Raw genomic sequence first — 24620 nt, 5'->3', positions numbered from 1 at the left:
GCCCATCTTCCTCTACTTTATATGTGGGATGCCTACCACAGCATGGCTTGCCAAGTGGTGCCACGTCCGCACCTGGGATCTGAACCGGCGAACCCTGGGCTGCCAGAAGCAGAACGCGCACACCCAACCGCTGCACCACCAGGCCGGTCCCCAAAGACATTTAATATTTATTGAGTGAATGTCATTTACTGGTTTATACCCTGTCTCAACCCAATTAAGCTAATCATCACCACTCTCTTCTGGGCCAGTTACCTCCGGCATGGACTATTGCATTATATGTCTGTCTTGAGCTTGTCCTCCTCTGGTATATTCTCTATGCTGCAGCCAGAATTATCTTTTTAAGAAGCAAATTCAACCACTTAAAATCCTTCATTACTCCGAATAAAGTTCAAATTCATTAGCGTGGTCTCTAACACATAAACTGCTAGTTACCTACCCAAAAAACACTATCCTCTTGTTCCTTAGTAACATAACCCTGATTTTATCAAGACAGCAGTGTGCCCTGCTGAAGGACTATCCCAGCCTGCCCAGCAGCCAGGGTGCTTCTGAGAGGTTTGAAAGGTAGCAGAGGAATCAGATGCATTGGTCATTCAGTGACTTGAAAGGGTTATTGTCTTTCCACAGGCCAGAATTTCCTTTCTTCCAGATAATGCTGTGTTCCTATGTCTGTAAAACATCTATGAATGAAACGTTTCTCATATTAGCAAGTTCTGGCCAACAGATGAAAGCAGATGCTCCTGGTTGACACTTCTCAAAATGCCTCTTAAAGTGGGAATAGACAGCTGGCTGTGCCTTTTTTGCCCATCCCCAATTTCGCCTCCTGCTTTCTGCCAGTTTCAAGGACATGATGGCTGGGGCTTCAACAGCCATCTTAGACGTAAGATATCAACAAGAATTCGAGCCATCTGCCTGGGATGGCTGACCAAAGGAGCCAAAAAGAACCCTGGTGCCCAGTAACTATGGAGCAGCCATATAGCCCTGTACTCTGGACTTCTATATGAGGAAATAAAGTTGTATATTAAGTCACTGATATTTTACTAGCAAATTGAAACTGGATACAGGCTACAAAGCATTGCATCACATGCCCTTTGTCAGCCTCACCTCTCCCTTCACCTTCTCCTCAAATTCAACAATTCAGCCAACGTGAATGTTTTTCAGTTCCTCAGGGCTCTTTCTCTCCATTTAGTCATCCTAAGCTGCTCTTTCTGCCTGGATTACAGCCCCTACCAAGCTAACTCCTACTCATGCTTTGGATCTCAACTTAAAAATCAGCTCTTCAATGACCTTACAAACTAGGTTGAGCTGCCCCTAGGGCTGGCCCCATGGCCTAGTGGTTAAATTCACATGCTCCACTTTGGCGGCCCAGGTTCACAGGCTCAGTTCCCAGGTGTGGACCTACACCACTTGTCAGCAGCCATGCTGTGGTGGCCACCCACATGAGGGAGGAAAGTGACCCACATAGAGGAAGACTGGCACAAATGTTAGCTCAGGGTGAATCTTCCTCAGCAAAAAGAGGAGGATTGGCAACAGATATTAGCCCATGGCAAATCTGCCTCAGCCTACCCCCCAAAAAAAGATACCCCTATTTTCTGACACCTGAGTAGTTCTTGGTCATGTCACACTGTGAACCGTGGTATTTGATTTTCTCCTCCAGAGACAGGAGAACTCTGTGAAAGGCAGGAATACAGCCTATCTTGTTCAAAACTGTATTTCGAATGCCCAGCATAGATGTTCAATAAATAATTCTTGAAAAAATGGAGTGAGCGATGGGCATATGGTGTTGGTTAGAGAGCTAAGGAAATACAGTGGGTTTAATATCTTTGCAATGAGAAAAATGAAGCGGGATGGTTGGTATATTATTATTTGTTTATTATTTATACCGTGCCCTGTTCCAAAACAGGACGTAAGAAAGCAGGATGGCTGGAGTACCCACCCACTGGGAGTGCTAAGGAGTTCATGGCCACTTAGAGACACTGGTTTAGGAGACTCTATCAGAAGGCTGCAGGATAGTCTGGGGGAGGGAGGAGTGCTAAGAAAAGCAGTGGCATCTTATCCTACCTCTTCTTTCATCTCCTCACTTGCAAGCCCTACGTCAGGAGGAAGCCAAAGACTGGTGGGCGGCTTGCAGCAGGAGAAGGTTAGCAGTAAAGCAGGGGATGGTTCGTTCTCAGAGAGGTGCACCATCCCACCCTCCCTTCCTCCCTCTGGTGCCTACTGCATGTAAAGAGTCTGGTCTTCTCTGAAGGGCTCTGGGGGAGCCTCGGGTCTCATGGAAGAAAAGCCAGCTCAGTCAGTCTGTAGGTGGAGAGCCACCGCTAGCTACAGGCTCCAGGCTCTGCCCCTTCATCACCCCCACCCTCCTCTTCGTCAGACTGTGCCAAGGGCGTGTCTGCTCCGCCGTCACTGGGATTGGGGCTGTGCAGGTTGGTGGATGAGTCAGAGGATGAAGAAGAGGTGCGGGATGCGGTCCTGTCTAGCATGGGCAGTGGCAGGCTCAGCTCCTCTGAATGGTCGTCCACCCCTGCCCAGAGAGAAGAGCTAGTCAGGGTCACAGATAGGGCTTCAGAGGCCTCTTAGAGATGATGTGGCCAGGAGAGACTAAAGCCCAGAGAGGGGCAGGGACTTGACCAAAGTTACTCCGCCAGTCCACCAAAGAGCCAGGGTCTCCTGACTCCCAGTTCCTTCCACTTCACTACACCACGTCTGGGTTCTAGAGTCAGGTTGATCAATTCAAGAGTTCAAGTTCTACCTACATCACCTACTTGCTACTGAGTAGCTTTGAGCAAACCACTTGCCATCTCAAGGACCCTGCTCCTTCTCAGTAAAAAAGGGACACCTACCTTCCAGAGGGTTTTGAGGATGAAATCTAAGAACGCTGACAAAATGTCTGGCACATAGCAGGCCATCAATAAATAGTAGCAGTTTTAAATAAGAGAATATCTATCTTATAGGTTAAGCATACCGGCTTTGGAGTCACACAGCCATGGTGTAAACCCAGCTTTTCTGCTTTCTGGCTATGTGACAACTTCTCTGAGTCTAATTTCCTTCTTTATAAAATGGAGATAATACCACCTGTCCTAATAGGACATTGTAAGGATTTAGATAATATATATAAAATACTTTAGCACAGTATTAGAAACCTAATGAAGTACTCAATAAACATTAACATTAAAATGACTAAAACTGCTTAGGTTGCCTAATATAAAAATTACATTTTTACATTATTTTAATTCCATTAATTCCATTAATTTCAAAAATGTAAAATTAACCAAGGTTAAGGAGGTTGGGCATTCCTAGAACTTTGGACTGGAGGTCTGTAACCCACTTCCTCTCAGGGCAACTTCCCTAAATCAGAACAGACAGCTGAGGGTGGAAACGCCCACTTCCAGCCCATACATGGAGACTTCCCCAGCCCAGCCTTGCAGCCTCACTTCAGAGCCCTGACATCCAGCTCTGGGTAACTGGTGCCCAAGTCCCCAAAGCACAGGGGCATACCAGACGTCTGGGGGGTGGGCAGAGGATCTTCACAAGGCAAGAACACGTCTGCTCCGTCCTGATCTCCAAGGTCAATAAGTTCCACTTGCTCCAGCGTGTCCACATTCACTTCCATGGATGAGATACTACCTATGGGGGCTACAGACCGAGAAGGGAGCGAGTCAGGAGGAACCAGGCTGGAGCCGATAGGATGGTCAGAGAGATGTCAGGTCCAGAGATAGAAGTTTAGAGGGCCAAGAAAACAAGAGGGGAGGGGAGCCCAAGATTCAGGACCCATAAGACTTCTCCCCTACCCCACCCTAGTCCTCCTCCCCAGGACTTAGAACTTACGTCTCTGCGACTCGAGATGCAGGTGGGATAGGGGGAAGACAAACTCGGTCTCTGGCTGTAAAATGTCCTCGAAGAATTTCTGCCGCTCCCGAAGGCGGAGCTGCTGGCGCTCCAGGGTTGCCCGAGGATTTGGGTCCATGTCAGCTCCTGGAGGGTAGAAGAGCGAGCACAGCTATGGAACGGAGGGGGACTACAGTGGGGGCTTGGGCTTGGGGAGCCCCCACTGGAGCCAGCATCTCAGCAATGGGGCCTCGGGTTCCAGCCTGGACACTTGTGGACTTGGTTACCTCCTTCCCCTTCCTGGAAACAAAGCTAATTACCACACACTCTAAGTCTCCTACAGAGGCGGGGCTACCCTAGCTCCACAAAGGGGATGCCAGTTCCAGGCACAGCAAAAGAGGCTGCTCTGTGTTCAGGGACACAGCCAATGGCCAAGTCTCAGAATCGTGCCCTTCTGAGAGCAGTTGGAGGGACTGGTCCAGCCCAAATGGGGGAGGCACTTCTACTTAATGGGCGAAGGCCAGGGAAGAGGACAGGCTAGAGATCTCAGGGTGGAAAGTCCTCTTGCTCCAGTGCTGCAATTCTGGTTCCGGCCCGTCTTCCAAAACCTACAAGAAGACAAAAGCACCCCCTCCTCTCCTCTCTCTTCACACACGCGCACACACACACACACGCACACCCATCATCACCATCTCCTCCAAACTCTGCTCTTAAGTCACAGACCTCACTTCCAGTTTTGGCTCTGTCCCTAAGAAAATCATCTTTCCAGCCTCATTAAAATGGCATAATTGTCCTACCTGCCTCAAACACAAGACACTGCTTGTGAAGGTGCTCTGTGAAATGTAAAGCTCTAATTCATGTGCTATTTAGAGGACGATCACCTCTTCTCTGTACTCCCACAGCTCTTTATTTGAGCTCCTCTCCTCTGACACATCTCACTGTTTCATCTTCCCACTAGTCAGTGAGTAGCAATTGGAAAGGCGGGTCCTGGGTCCAATTCAGATCAGGCCCCCAGTGCTGAGAGCTTTGCAGAAGAGAGCTCTGGGCCAGCCCAAGCCCTGTGCATTCACTCCCACTCGCTCCATCTCCTTCCTGGCATTCGCTCTGAGCTCATCACTGGAGGAAAGGGAGCATCTAGTTTGAGGACCAGATCGTCATCCTCCGCAGACTGCTTTCCCCACCTCATCTGGTTTCAGCGGATCCGAGACCCTGGCCTCCATAGGCGCGGGGGACGGGGTTGGGTCGCGAGGGACCCAAACCCAAGTGGGCCAGGCAGGGCCAAGGAAGTGTGGGGAGACCATGTGCCTGCGGGCTGGCAGTGGAGGAAGGCGCTGACGCCGATTCCTGGGAAAGGCTCTTAAAGCTGCCGCCCGGGTCACCACGCTAAAAATACCCGGGGCTCCTGGGGCCGTCTGCTCCAGCAGCGGGTAGGGGGAGGGAGAAACAGTAGATGGGCTGCTGACGGGGACCGGGGGATTCGGGGCGCCCCCTCTCTTTTCCCCTCCCCCTAACCCCATCAATCTCACGAGATTGCAGGGGCTGCCCCCAGGAGGGCCACGGAGCCGACGCTGGAGAGACGAAGGGAGTTGTTTACGCAACTAGAGGTGCTAGGGACAGGGGTGAAGACATTGGGAGAGATTTGGGGACAGGGGGCTGCCAGGGGCCAGTGAAATGGAGAGCGCCCTCTCGGTCTCTGCCCCACCCGCACTGGAGTCAGCAAGAGCGAAAGAATTCCCTAAAAAGGGACGCGCCGCGTCCGCGGGGGTTGGGAGGGGAGGCAGCGGAGGGCCCCCCCACCGGCCGCTCCACTCGGGTCCCTGTGCCCCCCGCCTCCAGGCCCTCGGGCGGCACCTGCGCCCGCCGCCGCCGAGCCCCTACCTGCCGCGCCCGGCGCCCCCGCTGACTCAGTCTGTCCGCTCCGGCAAGACGGCGGCGGGGGCGTGAGAGCAAGCCGCGCCGGCCGGGGTGGGGCTGCGCCGGGTCTCCCCGGGGACGGACGGGCCCTGGGAGCCGGGAACGAGGAAGAGGCGGGAGGCGGAAGTGGGGGAGGGGCGGCGGCAGGCACAAGCTCTCGTCTCTCGCCCGGCGGCAGGAGGGATCCCCTTCTGAGGTGATTGCTCGTACTTCCAGAGCGGGCAAAAAGTTCCCGGTACGCATCCTTCCTCCCCGCGACCAACCAGACCCCTCCGCACCCCGGCTGCCCCCGCTGCCGCCGCCCGTGCGCTCGGCTCCGCGCGCTCGGATACATCTGCTGCGCCCCGCCTGCCCGCGCAGAGGCGCAGCGGGGACACGCGCGGGCACTCGGCCCACGCACACTTGCTGCTCCCCGACTCCCCGGCAGCCCCGATGCAACGAACACGCACTCGCGCACCCTGACTCCTCGGCCACACTTGGCACGCTTACGCGCGCCCATCTCGAGCAGGCGCACGCAGAGAAAGAGAGGCTGGGTACCTGTCGGAGGGGGAGGGCGCTGACCCAGTGCCGCCCATCAGGGCAGGTGCACCGCGGCAGAGGACCCCCTAATCCTGGGACTCACCTGGCAGCCCCACGTTCCTGGATCCAGGACAGGACAGAGCCACCGCCCAGTCTTCCATGCACTGGGCGGAATCGGCGCCGGGACAGGGCGGGTCAGGGCTGGGGCGGGAGCATTGAAGCGGGCCCCCAAACACCGGCGAAGAGCCAACCCCCCCCCCCAGGGTGCTTGCTAAGAGGGGCGCTGCACGTCGGGGCTGGCGAAGGTGGAGGGGCGAGGCGCAAACTGTGGGCCGAGAGGGGAAATGCTTGCCCCCTCGCAGCGCCTCCAGATTAGCGCCAGAAGTGTCCAATATATCGGCTCCTGGACCGAGACTCTGCCCATTCTCTTCCACTTCCCTTCCACCCATCCCCTTGTGCTGGTAGCTCCAGAAGCCAGGAGGGCCGGGTCAGAGGAGGGGGGTGCCTGTCGGAGATGCTTCTGCCGCGGGGTCTCTTGATCATTCATACAACAAACAGCCTCGAGCAAGCAGGGAACTAGGAGTCATTCTTGGCACCTCTCAGTCCTTCGCTGCCCACATTAAAATACACCTCCATTTCCTGTCGATTTTCTTTCCTAAATGTCTTTCTAGAATGCACTATTCCTCTCCGCTTCCACCACCATCTCTCCCTTGGCTCTTACAGTAGTAGCCTTCTATCTGGTTTTCCTGTACTCACTCGGGCCCTGCTACCTCCATTCCCCACATAGCAGTCAGTCATCATTTCAAATCTTCTGATGTGCCACCCCGTGCTTAAATCCCTCCGCTGTTAGAATAAAATCTAGGCGCTGATACCTGAGCTGAGTCCGGAGGAACTAAGCTCAGCAAGCAGAGAAGAGGGGGAAGGACACGTGCCAAGGGATGGAGGTGTGAAAAGTCCTGACACATTCAGGTTCCCGGGTCAGGGCACCAGCACTCTACAGATGCCTACAGCACTGCCTCTTCTCTTATTATTGGGACCTCAAAACATCCCCGTGAGAAAAATACAGTAAACAGGGGCCGCCCCGTGGCCGAGTGGTTAAGTTCGCGGGCTCTGCTTTGGCGGCCCAGGATTTCGCTGGTTTGGATCCTGGGTGCAGACAGGGCGCGGCTTATCAAGCCATGCTGAGGCGCGTCCCACATGCCACAACTAGAAGGACCCACAACTAAAAGTATACAGCTGTGTACCGGGGGGCTTTGGGGAGAAAAAAGGAAAAATAAAATCTGTAAAAAAAAAAAAAAAAAAAAGAAAGGAGAAAAATACAGTAAACAGCTTTCCTACTGTTCTACAAGCAAGGAAACTAGTTTGTGGGAGGCAACAAGTGCAGTGGTTAAACGCACAGGATGGTAGTCAGACCCTCGACTGGTGTCAAGGGCAGCTAGTCTAGCTGTGCGTCCAGCCAGCTGTGTAAACACAACTTCTCTGATCCTTGAATTCCGTGCCTATTAGATAGGAATAATTAATCCCTACCTCTTAGGAGATAATTCATATAAAATGCTTAGTACAGGATTTGAGCACTTAGGAGAAGCTCAATAAACGTTAGCTGTTTTGACTGTAATGCCTTCAGAGAAAGGGAGGAAACTGCTTTCTTCCATGAATTTCTGAAATTATGGGAAGTACACCCTAATAGTTAATAGTTGTATAGAGCTTATTATGTACCTGTCACTATTATAAGTGCTTTGCAAATATTTACTCTTTTAATCCTCTTAACAATCCTGTGAGGTAAGTACTATTATTATTTCCATTTTACAGATACTATACTGAGATACAGACAGGTGAAGGCACTTGTCCAAGGCCGTAAAGCGAGCGAGTGATGGAGCTGGAATTCAACCCAGCTAGGCTGCTTCAGAGACTGTGCTTATAAGCACTACTCCCAGCTTGGTCCCCTTTTATCCTGTTGGAGTTTTCATCTTCCAGGAGACATTTTGGACAGTTTGATTCTTATTCCTCATTAATGGATGGAGCAGATACTTGGTCCCATTTCCTAGCACAGAGGAATGAGGGTAAGTAAGGAGTACAGTGGAGGAGAGCTCGGCTCCCAAAGTCACCTCTCCCGTTTTCAGGCTTATTCTTGGGAACAGGACTCCATAGATGTTTTTGACCTGTCCCCAAGATAGCGACAGATCAGGAAACTCTGTCCCTTCCCTTTACCAGATATTTGTCACATGAAGGGATGGAGGGGGAAAAATAATTCAGGAGGCTGACCTGGAAGGGTGTCAGCCAAGAGAAAGACCCAGGCAGTGGACCCAGGAGTGGATGGCAAGAGGTGTTGAAAGAAGCACTGTAAAAGAAATGGCTTGGATTTCTGGCTTCCATCTAGGACACAGAAAGCTGGGAAGAGCATCATTACCACACTAATAACAATATTAAAAAATTGTTAGGTAATCTATGAAATTATAACTTGTCAAACCCATCAGAGAGCTGAGGTTGCAGAGCCACCAGTTAACCTGCATTCCAAAGAAGAAGGAGCCTCCAAGAAGGAATGGGATGCAGGCACTGGCACACTGTGAAGCGAGAGGAAGACGATGTCTCCATGCAAGCGGTAAGAAGAGTTCAGCTACAATTTTTATTGAATTGCTAAAGGCCCAGTGGGGCTTACATGACCATACAGAATCCATGGGAGTCACAGACACTAAAAGTAATCATAGAAACAACAAAAGCCAAACATAGTTCAACTCCTGACAAGATTGACTCAATCCTCCACACTAATGGCCTGAAAAAAGAAGAGAGACGACAATTTCCAGGCATAAATAATATTGACCTCAGTCTCTACTGTTCTACACATTATGTCAACAAATCAATCAAAAATTACAATTCACACACAAAAAGCAATTTTAAAAACCCAAAAAACAAAAAGCCCTATTGTCAATCATCAAAGCAATTAACAGAATCAAATTCAAGACACAGATAATTTTCTAGAGTTATGTGACAGAGAATTTAAAACAACTATAACAGTATGGGAAAGGCTCTGTTGGAAAATATGGACAACATGTATAAATAGAAGGGGAATCTTAGCAGAGAGATGGAGACTGTAAAAAACAGTCATATGGAAAATTCTAGAAATTTAAAAAACATGTAACAGAGATGAAGAATCCTTTGGCAGGCTCATCAGTAAACTCAACACAGCTGAGGAAAAAAATCAGTAAACTTGAAGATAGGTTAATAGAGACTAGCCAAACTGAAACAGAAAGAGAAGAAAGAGTGAAACAAAACAAAAAACCAGAAGATCCAAAGCTAACATATGTGTAATTTGAATCCCAGAAGAAGAGATAGAGATAAACACACACACACACACATATTTGTAGAAATAATGGCCAATAATTTTCCAAAAATAATGAAAAAAAACACAGAGCCACGAAATTCACAGAATCCAAAAAAGATTAAATGCCAATGCACAACACACAGACACATAAGTAAATACACACACAAACAAAAAATATGATCTATCATATTCAAACGGTTGAAAACCAAAGATAAGGAGAAAATCTCGAAGGCATCTAGAGGAAAAAGACACACTGCCTACAGATGAACAAAGATAAGAGTTATAGCAGACTTTTCATTAGAGAATAAGTTATATGACCAGAAGATAATAGAGTGATAGCTTTAAAATACTGAAAGAAAAAACTGTTAACTCGGAATTCTATACCCAGCAAAAATATCTTTCAAACATCAAGGAGATTCAAACCCTTTTTTTCAGGTGAACAAAAACAGAAAATTCATTCCCAGCAGATCAGCGCTACAAGAACTAGAAAAGAAGTTCTGGAGGCAGAAAGAATATGATATTAGAGAGAATTTCGGATCTACCTAAAGAAATGAAGACCTCTGGAAATGGACAGAAAAAGGTAAATATAAGAGACATTTTTCTGTTTTTAATGTTTTTAATCACTTTAAAAGATAATTAATTGACTGTCTAAAGGAGAAGAGTAGCAATATATTGTGCATGTACAACATAAGTAAAAGTAAAATGTATGACAACAACAATAGTAAAAACGATGGGATGAGGAATTGGAAATATTCTGTTAAAGGATCTTTCTGCTATAGAAGTGATATATATATAAGAAGTGATATACTATCATTTGAAGATTGTGATTAATTGAAGAGATATATTGTAAATGCAAGGGCAACCACTAAAAACTTTTCTTAAAGAGGTATAAATAAGAAGCCAATCATGGAGATAAAATGGAATCATAAAAATATTGGCAGGCATCCTCCCTGGGCCTCTTTGTGTCCAACACTTCTTGTTGAGTATGTCAGGATTGCAAGGGTCTGACTGCTCTTTCACCTGGGCCCTTGCTCAGGATTGTTAATACGGCTGGCAATTTTGAGAGATGAGGTCATGGCTTTCTCAGAAAAAGGCAGGCTTGCTTACTGCTTGCTATAAAAGTGCTAGGTCTTGGTCCCTTAGCCGCAACACAAACCCACCGTGAGTGTACTGTGCATCTGGACACTGTATCACTTGTTGGACTTAGTGTCAAGGGAGCAGCGCTCAACCACGTTGATGTTCATGTTGCTCGGGATGCTATGAGTAATAAACTGTCTCCATCAGATGCAGTAAATATTACTGTCTACTTTTGGTACCCAAGAGGTTGAGGTTTTTCCCTGAGAAAACATAATCCAAACTAAGGAAGAAAAAGAGAAAAAACAAGAAAAAGCACAAATGGAAAAATAGAAAACAAATAGCAAGATGGAAATTGTGTGTGTTTGTGTGTGTGTGTGTGTGTGTGTGTGTGTGAGGAGGACTGGCCCTGAGCTAACATCTGTGCCAGTCTTCCTCTATTTTACGTGGGATGCTGCCACAGTGTGGCTTAACAAGAGGTGCTAGGTCCCTGTCCAGGATCCGAACCTATGAACCCTGGGCCACCGAAAAAGAGGGTGCAAACTTAACCACTTCACCACCAGGCCAGCCGCAAGATGGAAAATTTTAATCCAATTTGATATGTCAATGAAAGATAACCAGTTAAAAGACAAACCAGTAGATTTGAAAAAAAAACAAAAGGCAATAATATGCTGTTTACGAGAAACCCAATTTAACTATAAAGAAATAAATGGGTTAAAAGTAAATGGATGGAATAAGATACACCACACAAATAGTAATCAAAGCAAATTGGAGAGGCAGTACAAATATCATTCAAAGTAGACTTCAAAAGGGTGTAGACTTCATCACTACTACCAGTGATGAAGAGGGATATTACATAATAATAAATAAAAGGTTCAATTCACCCAGAAGACTTAACAACCCTAAATGGGTATACGTCTAATAAGAGAGCTTCAGCAATACATGAGGTAAGAACCAACAGACCTAAAATAAGGAAGAGAAAAGTGTATTACAGTTAGAGAATTCAGTGCTTCTCTCAGTAACCAGTAAAACAAGTGGACAGAAAAAAAGTAAGGATATAGAAAACCTGAACACTATCGACTAACTTGTTCTGATTGAGACTTTTATAACACTTTACCCAACAACAGCAGAATAAACATTCTTTTCAGCTGCATGTAAAACGTTCACCAAGATCCATCATATTCTGGGCCATAAAACAAACCTCAACAAATTTAAAAGAATTTAAATCATACAATATATGTTCTATGACTATAAAAGAATGAAAATATAAATAATAACAGAAAGATATCTGGAAAACATCCCAATACTTGGAAATAAAAAAAAACAATATTTCAAAATAACCCATGAGTCAAAGATGAAGTCCAAAAGGAAATTAGAAAAATATCTTGCATTGAATAAAACTGAAATGGAGCAGCAGCCACCAAACCAGCTCCCAATGTTCCTCGCCCTCTGTTTGTTAGTACCTTTATGTAGAACTCTGCTACACTGTATCAGCGTTACTCTATGTGACCAATAAGACATGGCAGAAAAGATGGTATATCGCTTCCAAAATTAGGATTTTAAAAAAAAGACCACAGCTTCCATCTTGGGTGTGTGTTCTCTCTATCGCTTGGATCACTCACTCTGGGAGAGGCAAGCTATTATGTTGTCAACAGCCCTACAGAGAGGCCTACGTGGCAAGGCACTGAAGATTCCAGCCAACATCTAAAGAAGAGAGGCCTGCCAGCAGTCACATGAGACAACATGGAAGCAGATTCGCCGGCCCTGGGAGAGCCTGGAGATGTCTGCAGCCCTGGCCAGCAGCTTGACTGCAACCTGGTGAGAGACTGAGGCAGAACCATTCATCTAGAGCATTCCTGGATTCCTGATGCTCAAAACCTTTGAGGTTTGAGATAATAAATACTTCTTGTTTTAAACTGCTAAATTTTGGGATAATTTGCTGTGCAGCAATAGATATCATATAGAGATTTTGGTACTGGGTTGAGTGCTGCTGTAACAGCTTGAACATGTGGGAGCGGCATTAGAACTGGGCCATAGACTTTGAGAAGAGTGCAGTAAAAGCCTAAAGTGCCTTGAAAAAGTTGTTAATAGAAGCCTCGGGCCTTTGAAAAGGCTTCTGTGAAGGCATAAAAGAAAGTGAGGTAAATACTATTAGAACCCGGAGGAAGAGGAGTTCTTGTTATGTTGTGGTGCAAAGTTTAGCAACCCTGTTGCCTGCAGTAAAGTAGAAAGCAGAAAATGTGTCTAATGAATTGGGTGATCTAGTTAAGGATTTTTCCAAGAAAAGTGTTGAAGTGGCATCTTTCTGCTGCTTATAGTAAAATGCCAGAGGAGAGAGGGAAACCAAAAGCAGCACTTCTCAAGCGAGAGTGATGTGGGCTGCAGGAGGCCATTTGGCAATGTCCAGAGATACTCTTGCTTGTCACAACTGGAGAGGTTACTATTGGCATCTAGTTAATAGAGGCCAAGGATGCTGCTAAATATCCTATAATGCACAAGACAAACTCTCTCACTACCACTGCCTCCCCTGACATCAAAGAATTTTCCTGCCCAAAATGTCAATAGTGCTGAGGTTGAGAAACCCAGAACTAATAGGAGGGACTGTTAAACATGAAGGAGCCAAGACTTCATGGCAGAAAATTCTCAGTCTCTCCAAATGGCAAGTGATGGTAAAATTAAGAAATGGTTTCCTAGCAAAGCTCAAATTCAGAGTATTTCTAGGAAAACATGATCCAAAAATGAAACTGAGAAGGTGCCTATAAAATCTTTTGTTTACATCTCAGAAAGATTTAAGGCAATGCCTCAGAGTACTATTTAGTCAGATAAAAGACCTCTAAAGAAATTATAGGTGTGCCTCACAGATGCTGTGAATCAAATAATAGGCATTCTAGAAAGCTTAAAGGTGATGTCCTGTAGCCATTTCGGCAGAAGCCTAATGTAGTGAAGGGCTTGTCTCAAAGAAATTGTGGGCATGGTTTTTGTCTAATAGAGTAGACCTTTTTTATTCACGAAATTCAGAGTGATCCACAAGTTCTTAAAATGATTATGTATCCAGAAACATCTCCAGCTTGGACTTATATGGATGAAGAGAGTATAAAATAAAAAGAGGGCTTCCAGTTCAGAACAAGATGGAGTAGATGCATTCCTCTCTAGACTTCCCACTAAGTACAGCTGAAAGTGCTGGACAACACATAAAACAAACATCAAAAGGCAGACCATCCAGGAACCCCAGTGCTCAAATGATACAGCAGTGAGTCCCTGGGTTTTCTTTTTGCTAGGGTGCTGGCAAAGCCTGCAACCCTGGAACTACCAAAGAGCCATAGACAAAAATTGCCCCTATGAAAAGCCTGTTCTCTCGTCAGAGGACTCAGAAAGGGGCACTCCAGCAAGACAGAAATCTTTTGACCTTAAATGCCCCACTCTAGCAAAATCTCAGTCCCAACCTCCATGAGCAAAGACAGAGGGGAAAGCCTAGACTTTAACGTTTGTCTTGTGGCAACAGGCACCTCTCCCCCTTACCTCCGGGTGGTGGTGGAGGAGGCTGAGTGGGGAACCTGGGCTTCATCCCTGCCCAGCAGCAGTGAGGCAACCATCCCTTTCCCCTACAGGCTGGTGTCAGGGGTCGGGGGGGGGGGGGCCATTTGCGAAGCCTGGACTTTCACTCCCACCTGGTGATAAGGAGTTGGTGCCCCTATCTCACTGGCCCAGGTCAGCAGAGGCCTACTAAAACAGAGAATTAAATGAGATCCAGAGTCTCATAACATAATTTCTGAAATGTCCAGGTTATAAATGAAAATAACTCACCATACCAAGAACCAGGAAAATTTCAACTTGGACAAAAAAAGACAAACAACAGATGCCAAAGGATGACAATGATGTTGGAATTATCTGATAAGGATTTTAAAACAGTCATTATAAAAATGCTTCAACAAGTAATTACAAACATTCTTGAAATAAGTGAAAAAATTAAAAATATCAGGAAAAAAATAGAAGATTTAAAGAAGAAACAAATAGAAATCTTAAAACTGAACAAAAAGTGACTGTACTGGGTTGAATAGTGTCCTCCAAAAATTCATGTCTACCCAATACCACAGAATGTGACCTTGTTTGGAAATAGTGTCTTTGCAGATATAATTAGTTAAGATGAGGTCATACTGGATTAGGGTGGGCACAAAATACAATAACTGGTATCCTTATAAGAAGACTGTGTGAAAACAGAAAAATGCACAGAGGAGAACACCATGTGAAGATGGAGGCAAATGTCAGAATGACAGGTCTACAAGCTAAGGAATGCCAAGGATTGCTGGCAATCAGCAGAAGCTAGGAGAGAGGCATGGAACAGATTCTCCCTTGGAGCCTCCAGGAGGAAACAACACCTTGATTTGGGGGATTTTGACCTCCACAACTGTGCAAAAATAAATTTCTATTGTTTTAATCTATCATGTTTGTGGCAATTTGTTCCAGCAGCCTAGGAAACTAATACAGAAACCAAAATTTAAAAGAGAAAAAAATCTCACTGGATAGGCTCAATAGAAAGCTAGAGATAACATATGAAAGGATCAGTGAGTTTGAAGATAGAATAGTAGAAATTACCCAATCTGAAAAACAGAGAAAATTAGATTTGAAAAGAAAGAACAGAGCTTCAGAAACCTGTGAGACAAAAGATTTAACATTTGTGTCACTGGAGTCCCCAGGTGCAGAGGAAAAAGAAGTGAAGCTGAAAAACATTCAAGGAGATAATAGCTGATGTTTTCCCAAATTTGATGAAAACCCAAACCTACAGATTGAAGAAGCTGAAAGGTAGGATGATTTCCCCTTAGGATCAAGAACAAGGCAAGGATATCTGTTCTCATCACTTCTATTCCACATGGTACTGGAAGTCCCAGCCAGCAGAATAAGACAAGAAAAGGAAATTAAAGGTACTTTAGGGAAATGTAAATTAACACTACTGTGAGATACCACTACATACATACTAGAATGGCCAAAAGGAAACCCAACCTAATAACACCAAGTGCTGCTGAGGATGTGGAGCAAGTAGACCTCTCACACGTTGGTGGGAATAATAAAATGGAACAGCTACTTTGGAAAACGGTTTGGCATTTTCTTATAAAGTTAAACATACAATTACTCTATGATCCTGAAGTCCCACTCCTAGGTATTGACCCAAGGGAAATAAAAATGTTTATTCCCACAAAAACCTATACACAAATGCTTTTAGTAACTTTATTCATAATCACCAAAATCCTGAAACTAGCCCAGATGTCCTTTAATGATGACATAACCAACAGTGGCAGATTTTTGCCGTGAAGAAAGGAAAGAAAAGGAACACAGTACTGATACACTCAACATGTGCAAATCTCAAATGCATTGTGTTAAGTGAAGAAATTTCCAGATTCAAAAGGCTACATACGGTAGGATTCCATTTATATTATGTTCTAGAAAAGGCAAAGCTATAGGAACTGAAAACACATCAGTTGTTGCCAGAGCCAGGAGTGGAGGGAGGAGTTAACTACAAAGAGGCTTCACAAGGGGATTTGGGGGGATTATGGAACCCTTCTATATATTGGTTGGGGTGGTTATACAATAGTATGCACTTGTCAAAACCCATAGAACATACACTAAAAAAGGTGAATTTTATCCCAATAAAGCTAACTTCAAAGAAACTAAAGGACACACTATGAGAGGAAACATAACAAAACTAAAGAGTGGAAGCTCACACCCATTAGGATGACTGCTATCAAAAAAGAAAATAAGGGGGCTGGCCTGGTGGCATAGCGGCTAAGTTCGCACACTTTGCTTCAACAGCCTAGGGTTCATGGGTTTGGATCCCGGGCACAGACCTACACACCACTCATCAAGCCATCCTGTGGTGGCGTCCCACATACAAAATGGAGGAAGACTGGCACAGATGTTAACTCAGGGCTGATCTTCCTCACCAAAAAAGAAAAGAAAAGAAAGAATGTTAGTGAGGATGGAGAACCCTTGTACACTGTTGATAGGAACGTAAAATGGTGCAGCCACTGTGGAAAACAGTATGGTGGTTCCTCAAAAAATTAAAAGTAGAATCACCATATGGTCCAGCAATTCTACTTGTGCGTATATATCCCAAAGAATTTAAGGCAGGGTCTTAAAGAGATATTTGTACACCCCATGTTCACAGGAGCATTATTCACAATAGCCAAAAAGGTGGAAGCAACCCAAGTGTCCACTGATGGATGAATGGATAAAAAATACATAGTATATACATACAATACAATATTATTCAGCCTTAAAAAGGAAGAAAATTCTGACACGTGCTCTAACATGGATGAACCTTGAGGACATTATGCTAAGTGAAATAAGCCAGTCACAAAAGACGAATATTGTGCAATTCCACTTACAGGAGGTACCTAGAATAGTCAAATTCATAGAAACAGAAAGTAGAAGGGTGGTTGCCAGGGGCTGGGGGAGGGGAAACGGGGACTTGTTGTTTAACGAGTATAGAGTTTCAGTTTTGCAAGATGAAAAGAGTTTTGGAGATGGAGGTGGTGATGGTTGCACAACAAGGTGAATGTACTTAACACTACTGAGCCGTACACAAAAATGGTTAAGATGCTAAATTTTATGTTATGTGTATTTTACCACATCTAAGAAAAAAAAGTGGTGGTTTCTCACTTAAGAGGTTTGGATTTAGTCCATAAGGCTTACCAGCTGTGTGTCACTGGGTAAGTCTCTACCCCACAAGTGGTTTTTCCAGTGTAAATGGAATATGAAAAATTGCTTTGGGAGCTATTGCTGGGGTACAAAATTGGGTCCTGGAGAACCCCCGGGCCCCCGGGGATGAACTACCTAGGTAGGCGCAGCTTCCAAAGGAAGGGAAGCAAGTGAGGGATGAAAAATCTGGACAGAACAGGATGGCAGAGGCAGCAGGGCCAGGCTCTCAGCGCCGAATCCAGCCGCCCTGCGTCAGTTGCCAGAGCCCTTCAGGGCCCCCTGGACCCTCAAGACAAACTCCTATCTCCTCAGCCTGGTGATCAAGCCCTGAGGGGTCTGTGTCCTGCTCACTTCTCCAGTTTCAGCCACTGCCACTCTCAGCCCATATTTTCTACACAGAAACATACAATAATTCCCTCCTACACCTGTGCTTTTAAAATTCCCTCTTTCAAGAATGCCCTGCCCACCTCACACCCATTTGCCTAGCCAGCTCCTACTCCTCCTTGTTTCCTCATCACCCTCTCTGTGAAGACTTCCCTCAACTCCTCAGGCTACTCCTCTGGGTTCCAACAGCCCCCAAGGTTACCTTTATCCTAGATAATGCTATTTATTTCACTTTTTAAAAAAATACTTATTGGGCATCTGTTATCTGCCAGACACTATTCTAGGCTCTGGGGTTTATCAGTGAATAGAACAGAGAAAACTCCCTGCCTGCAGGAGCCATACTCTTAGGGGTACTGGCAGACCCTGGGCCTGTGACCTTCTTGTGGGGAGGCATGCTCTGCCTATAATGTTGTTGTCCTCAGTGCCTCGCACACAGTGGGTCCCCAGCTCTTGGGGCTGAGTGGCAGATGTGGATGACTCTGATGCAGCCTGCCAGGCAGAGCCCAGAAGAGTCCAGCTGCTAAGAGCTGAAATTGTGCTGGCATGGAGAGGGCTGCCTGAGCAGGCAGAGGAGCCAAGGAGCACTGGGGTAGACAGGAGGGAGGGGGGGAGAGTGTCCTTTGTGTCTTCCCTCCCGAGTCACCTCCTCGGGTTCTTCCCTGGGCCTGGCATGTTTAACCACCCCCTCATCTTCATCCTAATAAGACAGTTACATGTGAGAAGCTGTCGCACAGTCTAGGCTCGGTGGATCCCTGCTGGCAGGGCTAAGCACTCGCTCTGCACGCACACGTCTCCACCCTAGAAGCAGTGTGGTACGGAGCCGTTCCCACGTTTGGTTGGGTATCAGATTGGCTGACTGAATGGGGTGGTGCCTGAGATGCTGTTTTTCACAATCTTCAGATTATTCTGATGCAGCCAGCCGGGCAGATTATTCAGAGCAGCCCGAGTCATTAAAGCCTGCCATGATTCGTCCTAACCCTTTACCATAACTCCCTCTCTGCCCTCATCTCCTGCCACCACCAATCTCCCTTCCCTCACCTGGCTTGAGCCTCTGCTCCAGTCTCGCCCTGTTGGTGAATCTTCCCCATTCCCCCCTTTCTATGTAGCAAACTTTGCCCCTTCGCTCTCCCTCTCCCCTCTGCCCTGTTTACCTTTCAGTAACATAAACACACATTTCCAGCTGACGTACGGTGGTGTGCTGGAACTGACTCATAAGGCTTGCAAAAGCCTATTACATTTTTAGGAACTCTGCTGGCTGGTTGTTAAGCATAGCCATCATTAAAAGTCAAATTACACAAACTTAATTAAATTAATGATATTAAAAACAAAGGCGAAAATGCTCAAACTCATCACTTTCTCATTTTTTACTACCTTCTACTATTATCTATGTTCTTCAGAGTCTTTACATCTGTAGAAATATAGTAGAAATATATAGTAGATAATGGTATGATCCTGTGCATTACTGTTCGACTCTGCGTTCATTGGTAGCTTGAAATAATCTGTGGTAGGAGTACTCACACCACAGAATTAGGTAAATGTGATAAATCAGGTTTGGATTTTGTTGACTATATAGACGAGGAGTGGTGATGGGTCAAATCTGGCCCGTGAAGTATTTTTGTGAGTAAAGTCTTATTGCGACATATCCATGCCCACTCATTCACATACCATCTATGGCTGCTTTCACACTACAAGAGCAGAGTTGAGCAATTGCAACCCTATGGCCTGCATAGCCTAACATATTTACCATCTCACCCTTTACAGAAGAAATTTGCTGACTCCTGCTCTAGCCCTAAGAAAGTAATGGAGGAGATGTTAATAATGAAGATTAAATGTAAACATGTGTCCCATCTATAGCCGTTATGTTGTACATAGCAACGCACACCAAAAAAAATAATAATAAAATTGAGAAAATATACTTCCTGTATTTGAAAAGTGTGATCCAATACAGCAAATAAGTCCATCATGTCATCGACAAATGAATGGAATTCCACTACCTTTGTTCTTTCACTTTTTCACTTTCTTCTTACTCTTTAGTGTAAATGAAAATATCAACATCCATGTTGGAACTACACTTATTCATCAATTTACAACTACAGGTGGGTTATGGATACAAGAGTTAGGCAAAATTCCAGAAAAGTATACTGTGAGAATTAACTGGGTTTCTGGAATTTACAATAAAAATTAGATTAGATTTAGATTTAGATTTTGATTTCTATCAGTAAAATTTATCATAAACACACACTTCGTTTCAGAGAGCCAATTATTAAACATTTACAAGCGCACACACACTGTTTTCTTCCCCCTCCACTAGAATGTAAGTTTCTTGAAGTTAAGAAATTTCTTTTATTCCAGCACTTAGAGCAGCTCCTGAATGTAGCCAGTGCACAGTCAACAGAGGTGACCAGGATGAACAGATGAGCGGTGACCAGGTGACCAGGGAACCCCTGGTTTCATGGGTAGACTGTCAGACCTTAGGTTTCCAGCTCCACCATTATCTACCTATGTGGCCTTGAGTAAATTAACCTCTTTGAACCTTGGCTTCTTCATTAAAAAAGAGAGAATAACCCTCTTCCCTCGCAGGGAGGTGGTGACAATATATGCCTTTGCCTGGCACCTACTAGGTTTCTTCACAGGTGGGAGTTTCCTCCTCACCGCCCTCCCCTGCCACACACACATTCCTTAGAGACCCAGCCCTGCTGCTGTAACACATTTCAGTGATGTCACAGCTCCCCTCCCTGGGAGTTCCAGCACAAGCATCCTGATGCCCAGCCTGAGTGCTGGCTGAACTGAGAGGGGCAGGGCGCAGGCAGTGCCTGGTACCAGTCTTGCTCCTTCTGTCTTTGAGGCCTCACAGCCCCAACATGAGTCCATCAGCAAAGAAGAGGCCCAAGAATAGAGTGCTTTCCAAGGTTGGACTTGGGACTGGACCTGGGGGGCCCTTAACAAAGAGTCCAACCACATCCAGGGCGGGGGCCTTCTAGCAGGGGGGAAAGGGAGAGGTGAAGGGTGAGGGAGGTCAGGAGAGTTAGAATGGTCTCCCCATTTCTGCCCCCAAACCCAGGTGACAAAAATCCCAGTCTAGTGTTGCTCAAACCATGCTCAGCCAAATGGAAAGGCACAATGGAGGTGTTCAGGGGGATTCCTCCTGTGTTCGTGCTCTGTCTTTCTGTCTCTCAGATGCAAGATAAGGAATCACAGGACAAGAGTCAGCAGCCTGTCAGCAGAGTAGTTGAGCAGAACCGACTTAAAATGGTGAGATGCCCCATTTTGGTCCCTGTGTAGGAGAGCCTGAGCTCCCATGTAGTGCTGTTCCTGACTGCCAGGCTGAGTGACCCGGAAGGAGTCACCAGGCCAAGCCCTGAGCTGAGTTGAGCCAAAGTTTGGGTCGGGTGTGGGAGGCTATCCCAGGAAAGCTGAAGCTTCTGTTTTTCTGACCTTTGCAGTTGTTAAAAAACTTGTCGCTCTTGAGGCTATTCAACAGCTCGAACCCCCGGACCCGCGAACTGTATAACCTGGCCAAAAGGTGTTGGAATTCACTGCTCAGAGTTCCAAAGATCCTCAGGATCTCCTCCGGGTGAGCTCGGCCCACCCATGGCCCCCCAGCGTGGACCCACTAGCTATCTTTACTAGGAACAGGCACTGTGCTAAGGTATTTAGAAAACCTAATTTTCACAAAGGTTCTATGAGAAAGGTATTTATTGGCCCTGTTTTACTGATGGGGAGCTGAGGCTCAAGAGATAAAGTGATTTGCCCCAGTGAACTGAACTGATGAGTGGCAAAGCTAGGATTTGAAGCCTTCCTGCCTGATATCAGAGCTGTGGTCATAACCAGAGTCATAATCATCCAATTATGGGACTAACCACCACCTGGGCCACTGAGCAAGAGGGGCCACTCCTCCTTCTCCCCCTCTCAAATCAACACAACCCAGAGATTCACCTGCAGACCAGCCATCTTGCTGAGGCTCAGTTTCCTCATAAGTCACAGCAGAATATTAAGAAAGCTAACATTTATAAAGCAGCTGCTGGGGCCAGCCCGGTGACATAGTGGTTAAGTTCATGTGCTCTGCTTTGGTGGCCCGGGGTTTACCAGTTCGGATCCCAGGCGTGGACCTAGCACCACTTGTCAAGCCATGCTGTGGCAGGCGTCCCACATATAAAATAGAGGAAGATGGGCACAGATGTTAGCTCAGGGCCAATCTTCCTCAAAAAAATAATAATAATAATAATAAAGCACCTGCTAAGTGCCAGGTACTATGCTAAGTACTTTACAAGCATTTTCCCATTTAGTTTATTCTTCACAACAATCCTATTAGGCAGACAGAATTATCCCAGTTTGACAGATGAGGAAACTAGGCTCTGAGAGGTTAAATTTCTTGTCCCCAATCACACAGATGGTAAGAGGCAGAAGGGAATCTGAACCCCAGTTTGTCTGTCTCGAAAGCCTGTATTCTCCAAGCCGCCCTGCCGCAGCACTGCCTCCTACTTTGCAGGACTGTTGTGAGGGTTCTGAGCCTGACACAGGGTGGGCACTCAATCAGTGGTGGCCATTATTATCGTCAGTATTGTCATTATCTTGAGCTTGAGGCCTCATCCCTCTCCACACACACTCAGCTAGGACAGTGCTGCCACTTTGCAGGGGACCAATCTATTACCGGCACCTTTGGGGAAAGTCTCCTTCCAGCATCAGTACGTCTGGTCAACTCTAGCTCTCTGCACTCCTCTCTCTGAGTTGGCCTCCCTGATGCAGGCAGTCGGGAAGCCCTGAGCCAGAAGGGTCAGGCTCATCTAGTCCCATAGTTTTCCATCCTTTTAAAGCAGCAAACCTCTCTTCAAAGATCTGTCCCGAAGCCCCAGTTGTGTTGTGTGTGGGAGGAGGAGTTATCCTGCCCTGACCCTGCCCCTTGCGGGGGGTGGGGGGGGGCCGCATTTGAGATGACTCCTCAGAACCCTAAGGTTTCTTGGAACACAAGTTGAAACAAAACACTGGACTAGTTCACCCCCTCAACTGAAATCCAGAGGCAGAACCCGAACCTAGTGGCTGATGCATACGATATATATTCCTGGGTGTTCTAACTATCAGTCATTGCCTTTCACCTTCCCCAGCCTCTCACATCCCTTCTGCCAGTACTTGTCACACCCCCTGCCCTGGGAACAAGGCCTCTGGGTGGTCGAGGATTTTCTTTTCAGGCCCTCTATTGCTTTCTTGACAGGCTCCCCTCAGCCGGCTACATAGCACCTGTCTCAGGGCCAGGCTAGAGGACCAGGGCCTTAGTCCTGCTCTGCTCACTGCCATTCTTCTCCCTGTCAGGAACAACGATGCCTGCAATAAAGTGGAAGAGCACAATGAAGAGCTCCAGGAGGCTAGGAGCTCCAAGGAGACACTGGAGTCCAAGAAATTCGAGTCCATAGAGGAGCCTAAGGAGGTGGAGCCCAAGGTGGGGGTGGGGGAGACGAACAAGGCCCAGCAGTCACCTGCAGCAGGGCCACAGAAAGAAGAGCAGGCGGAGCCTGAGGTCCCAAAGACATCGAGGGATCCTGGAGCCCAGGGGAGGCAACCCCCCACTGGGGGCTCCCGAGTCTTCCTCCTGAAGACCCTCCAGCACAGAATTCCCAAGGAGGACACGAAGCAGCTGGAAGCTGCTGACCAGTGGGTCTGGTTCGAGGGGCTGCCCAAACGAGTCCGCCTCCCAGGGCCCCGGGCGATGTGCAGACCATCCGCCCTGCGCTGGGTCAAGCGCTGCTGCACCCGTTTCTGCTCTGCGTCACTTGAGCTGCCTCTGTGCCGTTCATACAGGGTGTGACAACGCCACTGCCAGGCCAGGGTGAGATGCAGGCCCCAAGCCAGGCCTAGAGCTGGGCCCCAGAATCAGAGGGCTTAGGATCCAGAGTCTTGTGGGCTGTGGCTGGCAGTACTGGGAGGCCCTACCTTCAGGCCCAGAGAGGAAAGCCCAGAGAGGGGGAAGCCATTGACCAAGGCCACACAGCAGGGTAGTGGCTGGGCGTGGGCCTCCCAAGATCCAACTAGGGACTCTGGGGAAGGAGAGGCACTGGGAGTGTGGGTTCTGAGTGGGGGTCATTGCATTGCCTGGAGGCCTCAGGAGGGGCCACAACTGCTATAGCTCAGAATCTCACAGAAGTCTGAGTAAGGAAGTTTCAGGATTTCTAAATGTGAGAGGAGGGGGAGTGGTCAAGCAGAGCTCTGCCACATCCCATCCCCTCAGACCAAATCATCTCTCCATTTGTTTTGTTCATGCTTCAAATAAGATTCACCCTGAACAAAAAGTTCCTTAGCGGGGAAAAAAAAAAAAAAGGACGAAAATACTCCAACCCCTCCATGAGAGCACTGAGGTCCCAGGAAAGGAAGGGAGTGATGGGTTTGGGGGTCCAGCTGAAAGACACGCTTCCCTTCGCAAAACCCACATCTCCAGCCTGCCAGACACAGCAGCGCCCGGTCCCTGAGCCCTCTCCATGGACGGCAGCGCCCCCTGGGGGCGATCTTCGCGCCTAACTAACGCCGAGGTCTCTGCCCGCAGGTGGTGCGACCTTGGAGGGGGAGCCACAGATGTGAGGAGAGGGAGGAGACCGCTCAATCATCCGAAAGGGAGGGTTGGGAGGGAAAATTTTGAAGAAGTCTACAAATAAAATCTCCCATATGGCACTGAAGAATACTACCGCTGGCTCTGCCTGTGTGTCTGGGGCAGGAAAGGATGGAGGAACGAGGCCCTCAGCGGAGGTGGGGAGGAAGAATGTGCATCACGACTTCAGCCTTCTTCCACCTCATCCCCAGGCCCCTAGGGTCAGTCCAGAACCCAGAATAAGGAAGCCAGCGACCGGTACCCCCCCCCCACCTCCGCGAGCTGGCCTCTGGAGTGGTGCACTTTATGAAGTCACGG

General features: G+C 47.1%; 3 protein-coding genes across 13 annotated transcripts in view; 1 reads left to right on the top strand and 2 right to left on the bottom strand.

The window, feature by feature from the left end:
- Nucleotides 1–1847: 1847 nt before the first annotated feature.
- On the bottom strand, nt 1848–6250 carry DBNDD2 (dysbindin domain containing 2). The gene is made up of 4 exons (XM_008529618.2): nt 5704–6250; nt 3826–3972; nt 3496–3633; nt 1848–2521 (listed from the first exon to the last, which is right to left on the bottom strand). The coding sequence occupies exons 1-4, from the start codon at nt 6236–6238 to the stop codon at nt 2316–2318; spliced, it is 1026 nt and encodes a 341-aa protein (XP_008527840.2). The 5' UTR covers nt 6239–6250; the 3' UTR covers nt 1848–2315.
- SYS1 (SYS1 golgi trafficking protein) overlaps nt 3833–24620 on the bottom strand; it is a 31362-nt gene continuing 10574 nt past the window's right edge. The window contains exon 4 of the mRNA XM_070589319.1: nt 3833–3972. Coding sequence (XP_070445420.1) covers nt 3966–3972 — 7 coding nt within the window. The 3' untranslated portion in view covers nt 3833–3965. The remainder of the gene's footprint in view (nt 3973–24620) is intronic.
- Nucleotides 5843–24393, top strand: TP53TG5 (TP53 target 5). Of its 11 annotated transcripts, XM_008529611.2 has the most exons (10): nt 5843–5974; nt 8068–8318; nt 8733–8857; nt 10013–10157; nt 19763–19824; nt 20081–20157; nt 20906–20980; nt 21172–21302; nt 23036–23549; nt 24261–24393. In XM_008529611.2, exons 4-9 carry the CDS (start codon nt 10144–10146, stop codon nt 23526–23528), a joined length of 852 nt encoding a protein of 283 aa, XP_008527833.1. In that variant the 5' UTR covers nt 5843–5974; nt 8068–8318; nt 8733–8857; nt 10013–10143; the 3' UTR covers nt 23529–23549; nt 24261–24393. The 11 variants fall into 11 exon arrangements, with proteins under 11 accessions (XP_008527833.1, XP_070445412.1, XP_070445405.1 ...); XM_070589311.1 differs by lacking the exon at nt 20081–20157; XM_070589304.1 differs by having other exon boundaries at nt 23036–24393.

The sequence above is a fragment of the Equus przewalskii genome, chromosome 21 (genome assembly GCF_037783145.1).
Source record: "Equus przewalskii isolate Varuska chromosome 21, EquPr2, whole genome shotgun sequence".
Taxonomy (NCBI): Eukaryota; Metazoa; Chordata; class Mammalia; order Perissodactyla; family Equidae; genus Equus; species Equus przewalskii.
The sequence above is the reverse complement of the archived record's forward strand: the minus strand, read 5'-3'. Positions and strand labels throughout refer to the sequence as shown.

Excerpts from the sequence above, each read along its gene's own strand:
- DBNDD2 (XM_008529618.2), bottom strand. The coding sequence starts at position 6,238 with ATGGGCGCGCGTAAGCGTGCCAAGTGTGGCCGAGGAGTCAGGGTGCGC. Across the intron at positions 3,973-5,703 it reads GGGGGCGCCGGGCGCGGCAG|GAGCTGACATGGACCCAAAT; the intron begins GTAGGGGCTCGG and ends TCTACCCTCCAG. Across the intron at positions 3,634-3,825 it reads GCATCTCGAGTCGCAGAGAC|CCCCCATAGGTAGTATCTCA; the intron begins GTAAGTTCTAAG and ends CTCGGTCTGTAG.
- TP53TG5 (XM_070589305.1), top strand. Across the intron at positions 20,981-21,171 it reads AGCAGAACCGACTTAAAATG|TTGTTAAAAAACTTGTCGCT; the intron begins GTGAGATGCCCC and ends TGACCTTTGCAG. Across the intron at positions 21,303-23,035 it reads ATCCTCAGGATCTCCTCCGG|GAACAACGATGCCTGCAATA; the intron begins GTGAGCTCGGCC and ends TCTCCCTGTCAG.